The sequence below is a fragment of the Solenopsis invicta genome, chromosome 7 (assembly GCF_016802725.1).
Source record: "Solenopsis invicta isolate M01_SB chromosome 7, UNIL_Sinv_3.0, whole genome shotgun sequence".
Classification (NCBI taxonomy): domain Eukaryota; kingdom Metazoa; phylum Arthropoda; class Insecta; order Hymenoptera; family Formicidae; genus Solenopsis; species Solenopsis invicta.
In genome coordinates, this window is record NC_052670.1 from 16,556,853 (window position 1) to 16,579,511 (window position 22,659).

The 22,659-nt window shown below is 29.6% G+C and overlaps 2 protein-coding genes and 1 long non-coding RNA gene across 4 annotated transcripts; 2 read left to right on the forward strand and 1 right to left on the reverse strand.

Annotated features, from left to right (window-relative positions):
* Positions 1-229: 229 nt before the first annotated feature.
* Positions 230-3,305, forward strand: LOC120358331. The gene is made up of 2 exons (XR_005575291.1): positions 230-696; positions 1,993-3,305. It is a non-coding gene; the product is annotated as an uncharacterized LOC120358331 (long non-coding RNA).
* Positions 3,306-7,418: 4,113 nt separating this feature from the next.
* Positions 7,419-12,058, reverse strand: LOC105207301. Its single transcript, XM_039452017.1, has 3 exons — positions 11,428-12,058; positions 10,815-11,186; positions 7,419-8,213 (listed from the first exon to the last, which is right to left on the reverse strand). The coding sequence occupies exons 1-3, from the start codon at positions 11,563-11,565 to the stop codon at positions 7,419-7,421; spliced, it is 1,305 nt and encodes a 434-aa protein (XP_039307951.1). The 5' UTR covers positions 11,566-12,058.
* A 4,203-nt stretch (positions 12,059-16,261) lies between these two features.
* LOC120358268 lies at positions 16,262-18,415 on the forward strand. Of its 2 annotated transcripts, XR_005575237.1 has the most exons (4): positions 16,262-16,357; positions 16,535-16,636; positions 17,880-18,112; positions 18,238-18,415. XR_005575237.1 is itself a non-coding variant. In XM_039451946.1 (3 exons), exons 1-3 carry the CDS (start codon positions 16,496-16,498, stop codon positions 18,269-18,271), a joined length of 408 nt encoding a protein of 135 aa, XP_039307880.1. In that variant the 5' UTR covers positions 16,262-16,495; the 3' UTR covers positions 18,272-18,415. The 2 variants fall into 2 exon arrangements, 1 of the variants encoding a protein (XP_039307880.1); XM_039451946.1 differs by having other exon boundaries at positions 16,262-16,636.
* The last annotated feature ends 4,244 nt before the right edge of the window (positions 18,416-22,659 follow it).

Below are 22,659 nucleotides of genomic sequence, written 5' to 3' on the forward strand. Positions count from 1 at the left end.
ATTCAGCAGTCAAATATATCGTGAAATATTCTTTGATTTTTTAAATTTCAGATGATGAATAATTTCATTCATAAACGATTAGCATGTGTAAAACATCAAATTATATTCAAATTATTTTTCCTTTTATTTTTTTTAATTAACGTATTTTTAGGAGATGAAAATAATGTATTAAACAAAGTGTTAATATTTAAAAATTTCAAGACCTAGACTTTGCATCGCGATATCTTCGCTTGTAGGGCACTAACAAAAGAAATAAAAACACTTTTATTATGTAATTTTCCTCAAGTTACCGTTTGAGACTAGTTAGAACGTGATCGGTTCAGCCGTCACTGAGATTTACTGATATCATCAGATCTCGTACATAAAAATTATCGATTCGCGTAAAGAGAGGTGGTTCGCTAACTTCGCTTGGACTTGGACCGCGCCTCTTGATAAGATGTTTTATAAAGATCTATAAGAACGTATCTCTGCATTTACTCTCTTGTAAAAAAAAACGTATGCTTCTGCTAATAAAATCTAAGTCAACATATCCTTTTAATATTTGTAGAAAGCTTGGCAATTCCTTTCAACAATCTATTAAATTATCATTACGTATTCAGAGGATCATAAGTTAGGACGAGGAGACGGAAAATGCGGTCGGAATTGCATGAGATGTGACTATAAGACGAGTAGGAACGAGGCCTAGAATACATCAAGGTAAGGTGTCTGATATGAGATCCTTGAAGAGAATATTAATTTTGATTATGTTCGCACCTTACGATCCTCAACACTTCAAGGTAATAAAAGATTAAAAAATTAATAGATTTGCATAAGTAGCAGAATGTGAATGACGAGCACGTAACACGAAATATATCGATGGAAAGATATTAAATTCAATTTTCAACATACAATTTCGCAATGCAAAATTATAATTGCGATGTTGATGTAATAATTCATGTTCTCATTGCAAAAAGATTGAGAAGAAATATAATTCATAATTTCTAGATGTCATGTAAAATGTAAATTTAATTACTTTTGTGTGTGTGTGTGTGTGTGTATGTATGTGTGTGTGTGTGTGTGTGTGTGTGTGTGTGTGTGTGTGTTATCATCTTTAAATATTAATTTAACTTAAATGCCATATGAAAATTCATGCTTATTGTAAATTTATGCTATACGCACACACCGGCAATTAAACATCCAATATACAATCAATACTTGCATAATAGAAATATAAAAATATAAATAAATATTATTATAGCAATAACATTTATTTCTACACATTTTTATATTTTTTGATACATTTATCCGATTTTTTATTATATTTATCAGTTCCATTAGTTCTTTCGAAATATATACTAATTTGACACGTTAATCATTAACTCAAACACTTATCTATGAAATGAGGATATATTATATTAATTAAATTTAAAAATTTAATTTGTTTTATTTTAAATTACTTTAATTTAATAATAATTTAAAGATTTTGCAGAAAATATTTGATAAAACAAACATATAAAATCATTAGATTATCAACAAGCAATGATCAACTCGCGATCTGCAATTCGATTTTGATATACATACTTTTAAAAAATGAGAATAAGAATCAAATCTCTCTAATGATATGTGGCTACTTATTAAGTCTATTAAGAAAAAGTGCACAAGTGCAAAAAAAAACAAAGACTTACTTTTAGATTAAAACACATGAAAAGTATTATGTATGTACAGATAAGTGTGTCAAAATAATAAAATATATATTTAAATACATAGATTACAATTATGTATTATTCGCTCGAAGAAATTGGATAAATTTGAGAATTAATATTAATACAATCATAGAATTATATAAGATGAGTCTCTCACATTATGCACTATTCAGTAAATTATCATAAAAAGCGCAAGAAGAAAACAGCATTAAGATGTAGTTCACGAGATTCTTATTACCTATGAATCGCACGTTGTTCGCATAATGCTTTTTGTCTATTGATATTATTTTTTTTCTGTGTGCGAAAATAGACGTTGGCCAACGATAACGACGACGACGATGTTATGTCACTAATCGTGGATACATTCACTGACGACGAAAGAAGTTGAGAACGGTATCACAACGTCTAGTACCGTATTAATCAGATAGATGCTTAATTAATTTCATTGCTGACATGATCAAAATAAAAGCAATTTAATAAATTAGCACGCCGCGTAGAAAGCACAATATATGTAAAAGAAACATGCCTTTTTCAAAAAGATCTTTGTTAATATTTATTCGAATAAATACACAGTGTTATCTAAAGAGGTTATAAACGAAGAAATATTGAAATTATTATTTGTCATGATCGGAAGGCAAGGATATTTTTTCAATAAAAATATTTCAAATAATATTTCTCTATTCTCTATATTTATAATACTAAGCATTTTAGCATTGTTTGGTACATAACCGACGTAATAACTTACGCTGAAAAGACAGGAAATCAATGCTGTAAAACTAACTCTTACGTGCCATTTCATCATTTTAAAGATAAAGTCTCTTCACAAAAAAATCAACACCCTTAAAAGTTTCCCCTCTTGATCTGCATACTTCGTCAAAAATGAAAAAAATGTAGGTAAAAGTGAAAATGGCATATATCTTCTTCAAAAAGTAAAATAACAAGCCTTTTCTGGACATATTTTGAAGGTCAATATAAAGGGCTATTTATAAAAAAAAATTGTTACTTAATTTTAAAATAGAAAATCCAATATTATAGACCAAAATATAAAATTTTCTTACATTTGAATAAATTTATACTCTAAGAGTTTTTGGGATTATCAATTGTGCATCTGTAATTAAACTTTCAAACTTCAATATGAAACATAAAAATATTAAATTTTGTTGAATTTGAGTAATATTTTGGACATCTATATTTGATTCGCCATTTTAAATATTAAAATTTTGATTATAGATTTATAATTACCCTAAAAACCTTTAATAAGTTAATCCAGTATATAAGGAAGAGTGAGGTAAGTCGAACCTATTTTCAGTTATTGCTTTCTATAGGGCGCAAATAAAGTTCGAGCGTAAAACTGAAGGTACCATTGGAAAGATAATTTAATTCTCTTTATTTTTGCTTCGGACCATTTTGATGTATCTCTCACTCGTATTGAACGGATATAATGGAAAATATAGAAACATCAAATATAGAAACATTGCGCTCAAAATGGAACCATTGCATTAGTTCAAAATCAGATCATCCCACGTTCCAAATTGGATACTCTATTTTTGTTGACTTTTAGATAGAATTTTAAAAGATTTTAATGTATTTTTTTGTATTGAGTAAAAATGAGCAATTTGACAGTCAAAAATAAAAATTTTATTAAAAATAATTATGTACAAAAAAAAATTGATAACAGTTTATACGAAAAGTCCTGACCATTTCCTTCTGATTGCTTCGCGCAATTGTTTCAAGGTCTCGCAGTAATGGTCAGCGGTCATCGTGTGCCGAACGCGCAAAGACAGAAATTTTACGAGAAGGGAATTTTCAACCTCATCTCACGAAGCAACAAGTGCCTAAACCGCCATGAAAACTGTATCGAAAAATAATCCTAGGGATGATACTTTAAAGTGGCTATTTGGTTTTTTTAAATAAAACGTTTCCTGTTCACTGCAGACTTTGTAACCTTACTTTTGGATCGCCCTTCGTATAATTAAAGTTGAAATCAATAAAATTTAATTATTTCGAAACTGCTGATTCATAATATTTTATTAATTTAACAATTCTAGGATTAACTCTCGTCGGCCGATTACCAATGCTACAATCAGATTATACTTCTGAATATGATGTAGAGGTCCGATTTGGACACGAGTCTTATCGAATTTTAGAATAAGTTTTACAATAAATCGCAAAAACGCAAATCACAAAACGCTTGATATTTTTGAATTCAACACTCCTTAAATATTTTAAATCAATTACCTTTCAAAATTTTTACACTTTTTAACAATGATTCACAAGAATTTTTTATTTTTATATTATGGCTGAAAATAAACGTCTATTCTATTGAATGTTCTATTTGGAACACAGTTCGATATACCCTGCTCTTTCCTACATATGTATATTATACATGAAGATTTTTAATGAAATTTTCTCTCTCACTTTTAATAATTATCTTTAACATTAAAAATTTTTAAATCGAGAACATGTTCGACCAATAATGTGCCAACACAATATAGATAAAGTGTCTTTTAATAATTATAGCTAGATCTTAGCGCTGATTTTATATATCTTCGTGTAATTTTATATACCTTTTCAAATTTACTAAACTGCGCGCCGAATAAATTTTTGGTCATAACACAACTCTAAGTTAATAAGAACTTGATTACAGCCGTTAGCTAATTGTAAGACACCCGTATTAGAGATCGGAAGGTCCCAGATTTGAACCCTAAGGTTGAGGTGCTATTTTTCTCAATAATGCTTTACAGTTTTTTTAGGGGGAAAAGTGTTCTCTCATTTGGATGCGAGTTATTAAATTAATTTTAAATTTAATAACGTGATATTATCAATTCTTATTCACCTTAGAGCAGTGTTATGACTGAAAATTTATTCGGCGCGCAGTTTAGTGAATTTAAAAAGATATATAAAATTACACGAATAAATATCTGCACTAAGATCTAGCTATGACCGTTAAAAGGTACTTCGTTTATGTTAGATTAAAAATTTCGTCTGCACATAACGTTCCTTTAAGACCATTATTATAATTATAAAAATAGATATATGTTATGTAAATAAATTATCATGGTAATTCAAAATTTGAACTTAACAAACAAAAGGTTTGGAATGCGTTTGGAATGCAATGGAATTTTATATGTATATCATTTAAGTTTTTATACGTCCTACCTGTTTCCTTCTACCACCACATGTCGATGAGTTTTATTACCCATACGGAAATGAACTATTGGAAAGCCAATAATCACTATTGGCTTACAATAGTGATTATTCATTCTCTAATAATGATTATATACCATCCAATAATTGGATTATTCACAGTAAGCATTCCCTAATAGTTTTTAAATGAGTGATTATTGATTACATATTGAGATTATTTGCAATAATCATTCCCCAATAGTTCTTTCATGGAATAATTATTGATTTCATAATCAGGTTATTTGAAATAATCATTGCTCAATAGTTTTTAACTGTAGTGATTATTAATTCCAAATCAGATTGTTTGCAATAATCATTCCCCAATAGTTCTCTTATAAAATGATTATTGATTCCATTAATCAAATTATTTTCAATAATCACTACAGCACACTACTTTTAATAGTTATATAAATGATTATTAGTCGACTATCCACAGTAAAGGATAGTACTGAATATTCCATATATCATTGCTGATTTTGGTATGACAAAGGAAATATATAGACAATATAAGTATAAATGTGATCAATAAAAATATGTGGTCATAAAAAAAAATTTATTAATAAATTATTAGGAACTTTTTAACATTGCAAAGTAATTAACACCAAATTACTAATTTCTTTTTATTTGAATCTCGTGTTAGCCAAGTGGGACGGACGCTGTGAGCGCATTAATTTTCACTATTTTGTCTACTTGTATTATCACTCTTCACAAAATTATATATTAATACAAAATACAATATTTTTTATCGTTATCATTCTTATAGATTAACAAATATTAAATCCGTAATTCTTTTGAACTCGCCAATAATCCCAAGAATTAATGAAATTAATTGGTGGATATGTGCTTAATTTTTAAAATATGCACAATATACAATTTCTTTGCAGTAAAAGCATATAATGACTATAATATAGTACTTGCTTCCTGACTAGCATGTGTTTAAGTGACTTTTTATTTTACATATTTGATACTTAAGACAAAATATTAATATTAATTATCAATTCAAAATATAAATTTAACATTATTTCTTGTATATGTATATTAATGACCCACAAATGCAATCGTGTACAAAATCTGTAAAAAAAGAAAGGAAAATAGAAACTCACTCACGCAACAGATAAATTTATATATGATAAAAATAAATATTTTAATCAGCCTCTATACAATTTACTAAAGGTATAATACATCTACGATCTCCGGCATAAGGTAAATTTACACATTTTTTAAGAATCATTTCAGGTAAACAAGAAATTATATCATTTGTAGGAATAACTATATAAAAATAATTAGAAGAAGAAAAGTTACCGACCTTGCACAATGTCTCATTAGTTTTGTCTAGACGAAGACCGAAAATGACGCATTTTTGTTCAGCCAATCTAACAGTTTTTACAATGGCAATACTTGTGATTAGTAATAAAGATCCATCGATCATCTGTATTGTACAGTTATTTCGTTTTACTAATCTCTTGTATGTTGAAATATGATATAAAACATTTTTAAAGATGAAACATTTATATGTGGTAACTGTAGGTACTACTTTTTCGTGTAAATTTTCTTCAACTAATACTTTTTCAGTTATTGTTAATGTCACAACTTCTGATGTACCAAAAAGTCTTAAAAACTCACTAGGTTCTACACATTTTTTAACATTACATTTATTAAAAAAACTTTGCATTATTCCTCGAATGCTACAATTCCGTTTTTTAAATACACTATTAGTTGAATTTTGGATAGATTTAAATTTTAAATAAGATTTACAAATTTGTTGTGGAACACTTTGTGAATTTTTAAACATGTTTCTTAGGATACCATTATAGTGTTCGTAAGGAAAGGCAGACCATGCCCATAAAGTTCCAAATTTCTTTACAAACTGTCGTACATGAAGAAATATATGAACATTATAAGTCATAAATTCTTGACCATATAAACTTTCGACATTGAGGACAAATTTTCGTAAGGCATGTTGTGTTGCGTTGAATTCCTGTTGACTTATTTTTTTTTTTAAGGAATTAAGGAATTTACATATGTGCTAAAAACTAATAGAAACCAATGTTTTACATAATTCTTCCTTAGAAAGCCGGTTATGCAGATCATTGAATAGTATAACAAAACATTTTTCCATTCGGATGCTTTCCAATGTTTTATATCATGAATGGATCGCGGAGTTCTAGAAATTTCTGTAGGAGGTTGAATGATATTAAGTGTTCGATCAATTTCAATACTGTGTCTACGTAGACACCACACTTTTGCATTGTATATTGGATTAAACTATGCACTAACAAACATTCGTGTAACGCCTAACATTATATTATGCATATACTCAGGTGGAAATGAAGACACAATACTGAAAACTGGTAGTACCATCAATATACTAGGACGTTTCACTCCTCGAACTGGTTTCATAACGTTTACTGCTTCTTCAGCATCCATTCTATGCTGTCTTTTACTTCTAGTTAGTCCTTGTTCCCCAGGGTAAATTCGCGCGTGTCCCCTTCCAACGGAAATACGTTTACCTTCATGCAGGCAATATGTACAGCCAAACTTTCCATTGAATTAAGTTAATTCCTGAAGAGCTGATCTAGCTGGTGCATCGACAGAAGCAAGAAGAGTATGAACTTTTATAGTTACACATTGTAGGTTTTCTATTGATCCTCTATAAAGTATTCCTTCTTCATGTAGATTTCGCAACTCGTCAACAAATGGTTTCAGGAACATGTTGGGTTTTTTTGTACCATACCACAAACCACATAATAGCATGTTCTCTTTTCTCAAACGATAAGGTAATTCATTGACACACGCTTGAATCGGCCACATAGAAATTTTCGACGACTTAAAAACTTGAACACCATCAGTATTCCATTGAATCGTGATGTCATTTTCATTGATAACTCCTTTTTGCCGTAATTTAGAATACACGTTTGAACTGACAACATCGCTTTCAGTATCGGTCGTTCTTCGTATTTGATGAAAATGTTTATTAATCACATCTATCAGTCGTTTTTTGATTGGAAAATGAAAAAAGAAGTTACCCTTTTGTTTCAATTCGGATTTTTCAAATAGAGTTTCACAATCATTACATTGTACTTCTAATTCATATTCATTATGTCGTAGAAGTTCATTACAATTTGGACAATAGTAAAAAATCGTGCCATTTCCAGTAGACACCGAGAGACGATTTAATATACGAAATTTCGATATTTGTACTGGACGTGGAAGGTGACAATCAATCACTTGAATTATATCTTCTAATGTGGCATCTGTGATGTGATGTCTTATAGACAATCCGAGAATCAATAGTTCACTCTCTTCTCTTGTTAAAGGACAATCTTCGTAAAGAGGATCCCTTACCTATATTTACAAAAAAAGTAATAATCAAAAATAGCTTTAACTTATAAGGAGAGACCGCACCTTTAACATCACAGATTTTGCTAAACTTGAAATATGTTATAGTATATCCCTCACACCATTACGCAATATAACTCTTCCTAATACGCAATAGTTTACAAGAAATTATTGTTTCAAGTGCCTATTATATAAATAGAGATCATTATCTCTTAATAGAAATGTGTTTTACATGTTTTATGTATTTTAGATGATTTACAATGAATGTCATCCAAAAATATATAAAAATGCAGAACTAATTACTTCCGAGTAATTTAATACTTTTTTGTTAATTTTGTATAATTTATTTTAGTATTTATTTTTATTTTCTTGTATTAAATATAAATATTTTATTAATGAATTTTATTATGTGTTTTATAAATAATTGTTTTATTTTTTACTTACATCTCCAGTAAAAATCTAAATGTTTTTAATACGTATTGGTTGAAAATAAAAAAATGTTATTTAAGAAATAATATTTTTTGTCGAATAATTTTTTTTATATTTTAAATAACGATTTATTTGATTTTATTGCATATTAAAAAAAATTGCGAAAAAATAGTTTATACACAAAATCTAAACTGGAAACTTCTAGTATCGTACGTAAAAAAAGTAAATTTCTTCTGATAATCGATTCTAGTATTGTACACCTTAGTCGCTCGGCTCTGAAATTTATTGCCAATACTAAAAATATATAGCATACGTAACGTAGATTATAGATTTTTAGTACTAACAGTGAATTTCGGAACGTATACTATGTTTAATGTACGATAATGACCTCCAACGGCCCGGTATAATACGAGGTGTGTTCAAAAAGTATCGCGAATTTTGTGTTTTTTCAAAAATTATTTATTTATTCATGAATATCTATTTTGTCCCCTTCAAAGTAATCCCCATGAGATATTATACACTTGTGCCAACGGTTTTTCCAATCTTCGAAGCACTTCAAAAAATCATTTTTTTTTATCTTGTTCAGCTCCTCCTTCGATGCCGTCTTTATCTCGTCAAGCGTAGCGTAACGTCGTCCTTTCATGGGCCTCTTCAGTTTAGGGAACAAGAAAAAGTCACAGGGGGTCAGATCTGGGGAATACGGTGGCTGCGGCATCATTAGTGTGTTGTTTTTGGCCAAAAAGTCGCGCACAAGCAACGATGTGTGAGCAGGGGCGTTATCGTGGTGCAAAAGCCAATTTTTGTTCTTCCACAAATCCGGGCGTTTCTGGCGGATTGCTTCGCGCAAATTGCGCATAACTTGCAGGTAATATTCCTTATTGACCGTTCTACCCTGTGGCAAGAACTCATGATGCACCACGCCCCTGCAATCGAAGAAAACTGTCAGCAAAACTTTCACATTCGACCGAACTTGGCGCGCTTTTTTCGGTCTTGGTTCGTGCGGCAGCTTCCATTGAGATGATTGAGCTTTGGTTTCCACGTCATAACCATAAACCCACGATTCGTCACCAGTTATGACCCTCTGGAGCAAATTTGGGTCGTCGCGGACAGAGTCCAACATCTCATTAGCAATGTTCATGCGATGCTGTTTTTGGTCGCAATTGAGCAATTTTGGTACGAATTTCGCGGCGACCCGTCTCATGCCCAAATCATTGATAAAAATCGAATGGCACGAGCCAATCGATATGTTTAGGTCCTCAGCAACTTCTCTAACGGTGATTCGACGATTGGCCAATACCATTTTCTCCACTTCATTAATTTTTTCGTCTGTTGTTGAAGTGCTCGGGCGTCCGGCACGCTCTTCGTCGTTCACATCTTCTCGGCCTTCTGAGAACATTTTGTACCACCGATAAACGTTGCTTCGGTCCAAGGTAGCTTCTCCGTATGCCACAGTCAACATTCGGAATGCATCCGCGCACTTAATTTCGTTTTTCACACAAAATTTGATACAGGTTCTTTGATCCATTTTTTTGAATAGGTAAAAATCGAAGACGATCCAAAACACGTGCAAGCAAAGCAGCTGTCAACAATTAAGTGAACATTCAAAATGGCCGAGCTTGTCGGCATAAGTGAGAGACATGAGTACCAACATAACGCCACAAAAAGATCGAAATTCGAATATACGTAACCCGCGAAAATTCAAAATTCGCGATACTTTTTGAACACACCTCGTAAGCACACGGTAAACTTTAAACGATAATTTCTTGTAAATTGTTGCGCATTGGCAATAGTTATTATAGTGTGTAACAGTGTGAGGGGTGTTTCTACAACATATTTGAAATTTGGCATAGTGTGTGATGTCAAAAGATCTCTCCCTAGGTTTATACTTTCTTTAACATATAATTGTATGAATTAACATTAAACTGTATTAAACAAACACATTTGCAATTAAAAAATCTATTTTTTTGTACTATCCTATCCTTAACTGTTCAGTACCTACAAAAAGTATAACTTTTGTATAATGTAATATTATTTTTAATTTATTTGTATGTTGATCATTTTCCATTGGTCTTAGAATTAATGTTTTCTTAGATATTATCAAAAGTCATACCTATCTCATAATTGATCTGTTATAATATCTATAGTGTATGTATAGATATATAAAGTATACAAATTTACCTCCATTTGTGGTTGCTGGATAATGTGTCTATTATCTAGATTTAATTCTAATGCTTCGTCGACTTCCATATTATTTTCATTATCGATATCTTCTAGCGATGAATTATTTTCGTTTTTATTGGATTCTGATGCATCACAGTTGTGTTCGACGTTTCCAGTGTTTTCTTGTACAGCATCGTAATCATCTGTGTTGTCTAATTCGGAGTTACTATACTGAGTATTTTGTTCAGCATCGTAATCATTTGTGTTGTCTAATTCGGAGTTACCATAATGGGTATTTTGTTCAGCATCGTAATCATTTGTGTTATCTAATTCGGAGTTACTATCATGAGTATTTTGTTCATCTTGATTTTCAACAGCATTTGCATCAATCTATAATATAAATTGTGTATTTAAAATAATATAAACAACATACACTAGCTTAACTGGTTTTGTATAACTGCAATTGATTTGTAACTCTAAAACCATTTCATGTTAACATTACCAATAATGTCACTTATAACGTTCTTTACGTAGTCATAATTTACAAGAAACTGTTAAATACGCACTAGATATATTGTATCTTTAATTGAGCAAACTATGTTTACTTGACATATGAAATCTTAGAACTAACCTCAATATGCTCTGGAGCAGCCGGATGATCAAATGCATTATCATTTTGAAATAACCGGGCAACACGACTTCTTTTCGTAGATTCGGGAACATTAATATCATGCTCTTCGAGCCACTTTTTATAATATCCTCTTCTCATACTTTACGCTGGAAACTTCCGTGTTTTTGAACGCGCTTTCTTTTTCTCTCTCTGTTCTTCTTCTTCGACCACTATTTGTTTTTTATCCAACGCTTGTTCTATGTAACGACGCGATACACTTTTCATGGTGCCCAAAAGAGACATCGCCGATGCTCTCACACGAGGTGATAAATCGCCCATAAGACTGCAAATTTGTGAAAAAGCACAGTCCACCATACGTACATCCTTTCCATCAGACCCGATAACAATGCTGTAATAAGTGTAATATATACAAAAAAAATTGCCGCCATGCGCGCGGCCAACCGGCAACCGGCAAATACCCTCTCTCTCTCTCTCTCTCTCTCTCTCTCTCTCTCTCTCTCTCTCTCTCTCTCTCTCTCTCTCTATCTATCTATCTCTCTCTCTCTCTCTACGGCTACGCAGCCGCTTTCTTCTATTTTACAGAAACACGCATGCGTAGTTTTCACGACAACATTAATGGCTAGCAAGATCACGAGAAACACGCGTGTAGGAAAGGAAAATAAACGCGCGTATTTCTAATAATGGAGTCTGCATCGCTAATAAATGATTCTCAGTGCATATTGGTCGAATTCGTAAACGAAAGCAATAAAATTGCTGTCGGATTTCGACCATGGTGCACCTATCACGAGTTTTTAAGCAACGATGAAGTCGTGAATCATGTTATTGAAAATCGCGAAAAAGTATCGGTAAAATGGCCAAACCGTGATGTTCAGCCCGCTGCTATAATGAGAAGAAAATTGAGCTCTTGCAGTTTCAAAACACATGTAATAAGAGTCTGTGTTCATGGCGGTAAGTATATATACATACATACATATTTATATATCTACAAATTTTGGCAATAACTTCTTGTGTAAAAAGTTATAATAAGCTAAAGAACAAATCTTCTTGACACGCACACACACATGCCAACACACACACACACACACACACACACACACACACACACACACACACACACACAAAATATCACTGCACATTACATCCCAGATAGCCAAACGATTGCAAATTGTCGCCAATTTGTCATAAATATAATAGCGGTATATAAGTTTCCAACAACATATTGGCAATTAATATACTCCTGCATGAGAATCGTTGCTCACATAAATTAATTGCTACCAGATTGCCATAAACATTGGTTGCAACAATTGGAACCATCGTTGCTTGATAACAGAACTTAGCATATTGATACTAAATTAATAAAAATATTTTTGTTGCGTTAAATTAAAAGCAATGTAACAGTAATTTACGAACAACTTAATTTCTGCAGTTATTTGGTCTAGATTGCGTTTTCACGTTTGACTATCTGGGATGTTACAATATATATATATATATATATATATATATATATATATATATATATATATATCATATACATATATGCGTACTAAATTTATTTTTGAAATCGTATGATAAATATAATTATAGAATGGACCAAAATGTGCGAGCTGCGGGCAAATTTGGAAAATTATGGAGTCTTACATCCTGAGAAAAATGAAAGAAAAATTCTAAAAAAGAAATGCCCTTCCAGTGATAGTGATACCAAAGATGAAGACAAGAGAAAGCAGAATACAACACGAACATTAAAAAAGGTAAATGAACAAATATTATTGAAAACTCTATAAGAAATAAAGTAAAATTTGATTTATATTTATTTTAATCATCTATCAAGTTATCGAAACTAATCTTTTTCATAATTTAAAAAATAAATAAATTTGTATTTTGTTAATTAACTCACTATTTATTCTCGTACAGCATGTAACATATTGCAATATTACTGCGATATTGTAATATTGGTGCAATATTGTTGCAATATTACATACTGTGTGGGTCATGTGTGTAAACAAGAACAATTCGCAAGAAATTAGCCTTATTCATAAATAAAATATAAAAAAATGTAAACGTTTGACTATTTTTTATTAGTCAATAGCCAAAATTTTCTACGATAAAGTTTTTATTAAAGAAATGTAAAATTTGAATTACGCGTGACTTAATAACTGCAAAATTTTGTGGGAACCTATTAGACTATAACGATAAATAAATAGTCAAATGTTAACATACCTTAACGTTCTACTTATGAAACAAGTCAATTCTCTGAATTACTTCTTTTACACATAATTATATGAGTTAATGTCATACAGTTTTTATTTTAATTTTTTCCTACTACTCTGCCTAATGTCATTAATTATTTAAAATGTTACTATTTTGTTATTGCTGTATGCGAAGGTGTGAAACTATAAATACACTGAAATTTCACACATCATTACAGAATGATAGTAAAGCTCAAATGAAACACGACGCAATGAGCAAGAAAATATTATCAGCTGTTAAAAAATCAAAAGATTATGAAGTAAATATTTAATTTCTCTTCTAAAATTCTTCCTGGGAAACATTTTTTATATACAACTATAGATAATTAAATCTCAAATATGTCCGTATACTGAAATATATCTGTATATTTTAAAGTTTTTGTAATTACACATATCTTATATATAATTATATATAAAAAATATTTTCCCAGGTTATGCAAAATGATAAATATAAATACATTAAATTTTCATAGATTGACAGTAGTGATTCGAGCTTAAATGATTGCTCTAAATCTAAGAGTGACTTACTTACAAAAATATCCATTTTAGAAATGGATGTGAAAAAGTTACGGCTAGACAATGCACGTTTGCGAGTATTGCGAAGCGTAAGCGAAGGTACTACAGTTATTCTTTTATTCTTTTATATTGCTATATGAAACAGTATTGTTATGTATTATATATTAAAATTATATTTTTTTCTAAATTTGTGGTACACTCAGCAAAATTAAAACATTACCTTTATTTTGTAGCCCAAAAATAGGTAAAGTTCAAGAAAGTGTAACTTCGCCAAGACTGATGGTGACAAAATTTTTTTAAAAACATCTTATGCGAGGTTTACAATGCAGTCGTTAAGATGTTATGACTCTGCGACGAACCAATCAAAGAAGAAAAAAATCATATATTCTCTTCTTTGATTGGTCCGTCGCAACGTCGTAACATTGTAACGACTCGTATTGTAGACGACGCTTTAAAAGACTTACTTTTTAGACCAATACTTTAGAAAATGGTTTATTGATTGTTACAAAGCTGTACTGATATAAATGAAGACGCCTCAATCTTAAAATTTTTTATCAAATTTGCAAAGTTCCATAGTGTGAGTTAGAAATCATACGCAAGTGTGCAGGTTTACAGATTTCGAAAGCGTGAATCTTGAAACAAAAAAGACCAATGTTTCAATGTTGAATAACGGTGAAAAAATATCAAACAATGCTCTACGCAAATTAAAGTTAAAAAGTCACGCTTTCAAAAAACCGCATTTGTCTACGATTTTTAATTGACGTCATAAAACCTCGCAAACTTCGTAAAAATTTTGTGATTTGACGCATCTCCATTTATATTTTTGCAGTTTTGTAAATAATTAGTGAATTGTTTTTTAACGTACTAATAACTAAAAAGTACAAACTTCGAGGTGTATATGCTTTATGAGAAAGTTCATTATCATTATTTTTTGCAAAATACACTTTTTCGAAATTTTCTTATTTTTGGTTTGTAGAATATACACACGTGATGCTTTAATTTTGTTGTTGAATTACAATAATAATACTATATAATGCTAATTATATAATATAACTTATTATAGAACTTCCGAAAGAATGACAGAAAAAATGCGAAGTTTAGAAAAAATTGATACTGCAGAGCGAATTCGGAAAATATTATCTGAACAATTAAAGCAACTTAGTGTGTCACATGTCCATGAGCAAGACAAAACTGACGAATATACTAAGGCTATTACGAAGATTTGTAGTGTAGCACCGCGTAAATATGTAATATTCATGTATAGGAAGTAACAAGTTGCAATAAGTAACGCTGTTATTCGTTACTTTTTTATAATTTGGTTATGTTACAATCTTCAATAATAGTAATAGTAAGGCTATGTCACACGGAAAAACTTTAGACGTAAGACTTAAGCAGTAAGCGAATTAGCCAATGACAGTCCAGAATATATACCAATAGCAAATCCAACGCGTTGATTTTCTTACTACATACGTTTTACTGCTTAAGTTTTTCTGTCGGGTCCTTTAGAATAGTCACTTTTGACAAACAGCTCATTATCATTATGCATAACTCATTGAAAAATACTTGTAACTTTACTCGTTATGTAACAAGTCAAAATAACGCGTTATTTTTGCATTATTTTTGTTCGTTACATGAGTGAACTAACTTTTTTCAATGAATAATGCATGACAACAAATTGCTTTTGTTAAAATTGATTGTGTCCAAGTATCCTAGCGTTATTATTACCATTATGAAAATTTATAACGTTATTACTAAATTGTTATAAAAAAATAAAAGTAATGATAAAATAACGACACCCTATCCTTCTAAATATTTCTAAAATATTTAATACTTTAAAAGTCATCAATTTAATAAAATCACTTTAATCAAATATTTACAGAATAGCAATCCACTTGATGATAATGATACATCAACAGAATGCTCTGCGATGATAACTGATACAAAAAGTTTAAGCGTATTAGAGGTAAAAATGATTACTTATTTGTTCTTTCTGTGTTGTAATAAATCATTACATTGAAATAATCATTACTTAATAATCAATATATTATTAGAAAATTTATTTTTAGAACAATAGTGAGAACAAAAAAGTTGAACAAAAATCGTATGCATCACTCATTCAGGGTGCAACTGATGAATGTATGATATTACAAGTAAATGTGTTGTAGTGCGTACGTACATATAATATGTATTTTATTTCATTAGAATAGAATATAATATAGAATTGAATATAATCTCTAAAACAGAATATAATTTATTATAAAATACAACAGAATATAGTATAGAATATTCAGATATATTGATTGTCGATGCATTATACATATTTGTCTCTGTTCATGCATTTACAGATCAAATCTGAAAGACGAGAGTCAAATGATAATGATAATAAAGAGAACATATTCACGCCTAATAATTGCAGCGTCAACTGTACTCAAAGTACAAATTCAAAGGTAATAGACTGATGTACATTTATTATTATTATTTGTATTAAATTATATGCAAAAATAATTAACAATATATTAAATTATACAAATAACTAATGCAGAGTCAAATAAAATTGCGCGTCGAGCATAGTCGGACTTGAAATGCAAACAAACTTAATCTAAATAAATATAAAAAAGTGTTTAAATTGATCGTCAATTTAATGATAATACTACAAGTATCTTTAGAAACTATGTAAAAATTGATGAGTCGTATTGCGACCCAGGCACGGCAAGTTTTTGCTTCATTATGATCTTGTTGGTTATTTCACTCACATTATACCTATTTTGTGCGATTTAGAATTTTAATGGACAATAAATGTGTTAAACTTTTGCTACATATATTTTTAGTTGTTAAACTTTTTGCTGTATATATCTTTAAATGCATTATATATTGTGCATAATTTTTTTATAATTGCCTTACTTATCCATTTTATCCAAATAATTTCTGTAATTAAGTTCTTATGTCTTTTCGAAGTCTTCTTTGTTAGATAATTTGACTAATTGTATTGACCTTATATTCTTAATAATTTTTATATTTATTTTAGAAAGTAGATTTGTTTTGTAAAGAAATCGTTTTTGTAAGAATATACTTGGCTAATATTATTGATCTTATATCTTTTTTGAACAGTTAAATTTGAATAACATTTTTTTTTTTAGATACACTTTTAAACTTTATACACTTTTTGGTTTTTTTGATAGGATTTTATCCCTTTCTATTTTCTTGGTTTCATTAAAGTTTAATTTACAAACGTTTACATACATCTTCCATATGCGTGCGTGCATGCGTGTGTGCGTGCGTGCGTGCGTGCGTGCGTGCGTGCGCGCGTGCGTGCGTGCGTGCGTGCGTGCGTGCGCGGGTGCGTGCGTGCGCGCGTGCGCGCGTGCGTGCGCGCGTGCGTGCGTGCGTGCGTGCGTGCGTGTGTGTGTGTGTGTGTGTGTTTGTGTGTATAAGCTTTTCTGCGAACAACATAATATAAATTTGCATTTTGCTCTGTCATATTGAATTAGATATATTTTAATATTAGATTAAAAATTTGTTAATATTGGAATTGTGACTGTAGATTCGTCATTAGCGATCAAAGCCTATATAGTCATTAAGTCATACGGCCTTTATTCATGCGTAGCTCATCAATTTTTTTTTATGTACTTGGCGTTGCGACAATATCGCGATACTTAACGTAACTAATTTATATTATGTATTGTTGATTAGGTTAATGATGACATAAACATCGACATTGGAGGAGTGCTCGTAGATTTTACACGCTACAGCAGATGCAGTAGAGAAAACTTCAGAAAGTTTACTAGCGACTTACTTCGCGCGGTATTTTCAAGAGAAATCTTGGCGACTTCCAGTTTAACTGAAAAAATCTCGAATATTCAAAAGGCCGCTGATCCAAATTACAAAGGAAAAGCCAAATTAGATAAAGTTAGAAGCAATAAAAGGTGAATTATATATATATTATATTTTTATTTTATATGTATTACTTTTATCTGTATTTAAAAAATTTAATTTATTAATATAAATTAAATAATTATTAAAGTATATATGTTTCCTATTTTATTTTTAGCTTATGCAATATCAATTTTTGGATATTTAAATGATGTGGATAAAATTTTCGAGAAAATAGTCCGTGCCAAGTGCAACAATGCTTCTCGTGATAACAAGAACCAACTAAAATAACTAAAATAATAAAATTAATAAGATGTTTCTAAACAAAATATTCAGAATAATAAGATGTTTTTAAATAAAATATTTCTATAAATAAGTATATTTGCGGTATATTCCTATGATGTATTAACTCTTATATATAGTCTATTGTATGTATACTTTACTATATATTTCTATGTACCACATAAAATAAAAATAAAAGTAAAGTTTGTTAGACAAAATAATACATTCATGTAATAATATGTATTATTTATAATTTTGGGTTCAATAATATCACGATTACAAAGTGATTATTGATTTTCAATAATCACTACACCATTACAAAAATAATAGTGCAGTCGTAATCGTAGTGACTATTGGGCTCAAATAATCTTTCAATAGTTCTGTGCAATAGTTCGTCCCAATAATCCGCGAAAAAACTATGACGAATAATCCAATAGTTTTATTAATAGCTTTACTAATAGTTACAATAGTTCATTTCCGTAAGGGTATGGCCACCGTTAATGACAGAGTAACTTGTAGATTATCTATAATTAATATTAGATCATCATCCCAAATTCTCATTAGCGAATGTATTTCATGAAAGAAGCCAAAGAAGAGAAAAACGATAATAGTGAATGCCGTGCGTACATTCGAAAAGATTTTATCGTAAGTATTTATGTGAGCCTTCGGCCAAATTCCAACAATGTTTAGTGATAGGCGATTTAAGCGAGTTGCCCATTCGAAATCTAGACAAAAGAGTTCTTTTAGTAATGCGATGTTACCAAAATTTTGAAATTCGTGTTGTAAAGCAAGCAACTTTATCAAGTTTTTTAAAAATAGACTAAAAATTATTTTATCGGAATAAGTGTGTCTAGTCCTACGGAAAATATGTAGAAAAGTTACAACGTAATGACAAAAATAAATACAACAAAAAAATTTAGAGAACAAGTGTCAAAATTTTGAAAACATCGTACATTGATTATGCGCATGACAGTAGCTAATATATTTGAAGATACTTTTTCCCTGTTAAAGCATTCCATTTATACACAATCGTTTCAAGTTTTCTAAGCTATTTTACAAAAGTTTTTGTATATATCATTATTGATTTAACATAGTGTAATATTGATAATAATTTATTATTATTGTGAATTTTACAATTATAATATCTCTCTAGTAATGTGTTAAATATCTTTAACGTTTATTTTCAACATGTAAATATAAGAATACATCAGAACAAATTTTGTACAGTTTAATCATACTTCAAATGGAAGTGTAATATTCAACACTAAAATATAATAATTAAACAATTGTATTGTAATCGCAACTAAAAACAAGGTTTAATGATTATAACTCAAAACGACTTTTTATGTTATAAAAAAGCTATGTGTTGAAAATAAAATTTTGATAGATTTTTCATTTAAAAAATATAATTGAATAAAATAAAAAAAATTGTTTTAATAACAATACGATGCAGCTAAAGAGAAACTTTCATAATTATTAAAGTTTACTGACTGACCTGTTTTATATTACATTTTTAGCTTCTTGTATCAACAATATTCTGTAAAATATTTTAATCGTTTTTTCGACATAGATTTTTATTAGAAAAAATTACGAAAGTTTAATAGTTTAAATACTAATTGTACATTAAATTAAAAGAATGGAGAGAGTTTAATGTAGATATTTTTAATAATTTTAATGTTCATAAGCATACGTTTTATTTTTAACATCATTATTGCAAGTACCTGCACTTCTATTTGACAGAATGATGTCCATGTTGAGACTAACAAAGTTGCATAATGTTTTTCCGGAAGAGAAACTTGGTTCTAGAAACGGTAATTTCTTCCAAACTCTGTGGTCGTTCTACAGAGTGTAAAGAATCATTAATTTTACAAAAACGTCAATTCACACTGCACACAGCAAGACAACTAAAATTGTCAGATGCTATAGCATAGTTTGAGATACAAAAGTAATAGATTGAAACAACTAACAACAGGGCCGCAAATATAAATAACAATTTTAAATTACTTATATTTTAATATATTTATAAATTAAACACAATATTATAAAAGTATTCACATAAATTTATTAAGACTGTCACGCAAATAGATTTATTATTATAATAAACTAAATAACAATAACAAATTTTGGTTATATAACAGAAATAATACTTTAATTATAACAATATTTAGAGAATTTTTAATTTAATCTTTTAACACAAATATACTAACTTTTATATAAACTCACTACCAAGCATAGTATGTTTTGAGTTCTTCCTGTCCTTTTATATTTTTGGAAAACATTGTGTACGTCCCTGTCCTCGATATACGTACATCCTAAATTTAAAAAGTTTCTGAAACGTATCTCATAATTATTAATAGGTGATATAGCAAATTTTTGCTCTTGTGTTTAATACCTTCTTCTCGTATCATCCCATTCTTATAACCAAGCAATAATGGATTGTGCGCATTCTGCATGCGAGGATGTGCCATCACCATGGGAACCCTGCCCATGCGCACGGTATTTATGGCAGTATCTTATGGTATCGTGACGATGACAGATGTTTTGCGTCGACGCTCGTCGAATATAAGAGAGTTATTTGTTTTTGTACTTTAATTATCAAAATCACTTTTGTGATCAAAGTTGTGTGTGTGTGTGTGTGTGTGTGTGTGTGTGTGTGTGTGTGTGTGTGTGTGTGTGTGATGAGTTTGCGCGTTAAAAAAGTATGAGATTGATACTAATTATACAAACAATTTTATAACGTAGTTCTAATTATCTTATTTACTATATAATAGTATTACTAATGTGGTTTCTTTTACGCGGGATGAAGTGTTTATAAACAAATAATATAATTTAGTTTGTTACTATAGTTTTTCTCATTGAATAAGAGTAAGTGATTACTGTGCAACACTATGATTTATCTCTGAGGAAATACAGTTTAAAACACTTGTGAACTTGATACTCACAATTAATTGTAATATACAAAAAAATCAGGCAATGAAGCTAAAATAAACCATAAATGTATCCTAAAATAAGGATATCGTTAATGGGCTTAACGTCCTTGCTGCAGTTCTTAAAACAGCTACAGTTAAATAAATGTATATGGCAAAGTTCCATAAACAATTGTTATACTTAATGCGCACTTTTATGCATGTAAGATATTGAACAATTGAGAAATCTGTCACTTGCGCGCGCGCGCTTAGCTATTCGTTAAAGTACATTTTTAATTTTAGCTAATAAATTTGAATTTAGTAGCAAATGTATTTTATCTGTAATAACCAGTTTTTATTAATGACAGAAAAATTCAAACTAGTTATATACATTTAATTCATACTTCTAAGTAATTTCTTTTTATGTAGCAAAATTAATTAATAAAGTTGAATATGCACGTTGTCGTATATTGATTCGAAAAGATATATTTCCGAAAGATTATTATATTTATAAAAAAAGATACATAAAAGGGTAACAATTTTTTTTAAGTTTTTGTAAAATTGTGTAAATAGAAAGTGTAAAAGTTTAGAACTTGTAAGCAATTTATTGCTTTATTTTTTTTTCATCATTTTTATCATTTTCAGTGTTATAAAAAATGATTAATGTGAAATATTTTAGAATATAAATGAAGAATTTTAAAAATCCTGTAAGAATAAGTACAAAAATTGGTTTGTAATACTTGATATACTAGTATATTTCAAAGCAAGTTTGTTACATATTATATGTGATATTCGATTTTTTTAAATATAACACAAAATTTATGGTTACATTGTTAATTACATACTGCTTACAATTACTTACTTTAAATGAGTAATTTTTATTTCTTGAGAAGATATACTTTTCTTGATGTACTGTAATAATCTGTTTCTGATAATTTTAATATATCATTGATTTGAGAACAATAAAGTAGTTCGTCCGCAAAATCATTTTATTAGAATATTTTTTAAACTTTAACTGCATATTAAAAGTACATCTACATATTAGAAGTACTACCTACAGAATACGTCTGTAATATCAGAGAAAGGTTGATCGTACCGGAGCTAAGACTTAAAGTCAGTTATTTCTTATATGTATTGCATACGTTGAATTCGTATCGACATCATGATTTTATTTTAAGCATAATTGAACTATTCTTGCGTGAATAAAAAACAAATACGTATGTTGTAGAAATTACACAAAGTTTGGATATTGCTTACCGTCTAGATTTAAAGGAAAATGATATGGAAAGTACACGATTTTTTGACAGCATTCAGATATTAGGAGTACAAATTGATAACCGCCGTTTTCCAGTAGATGGCGCCAGTAAATGCTGGTGCCAAACGGTAGATCAAAAATTTTAAATGTAAGGTTG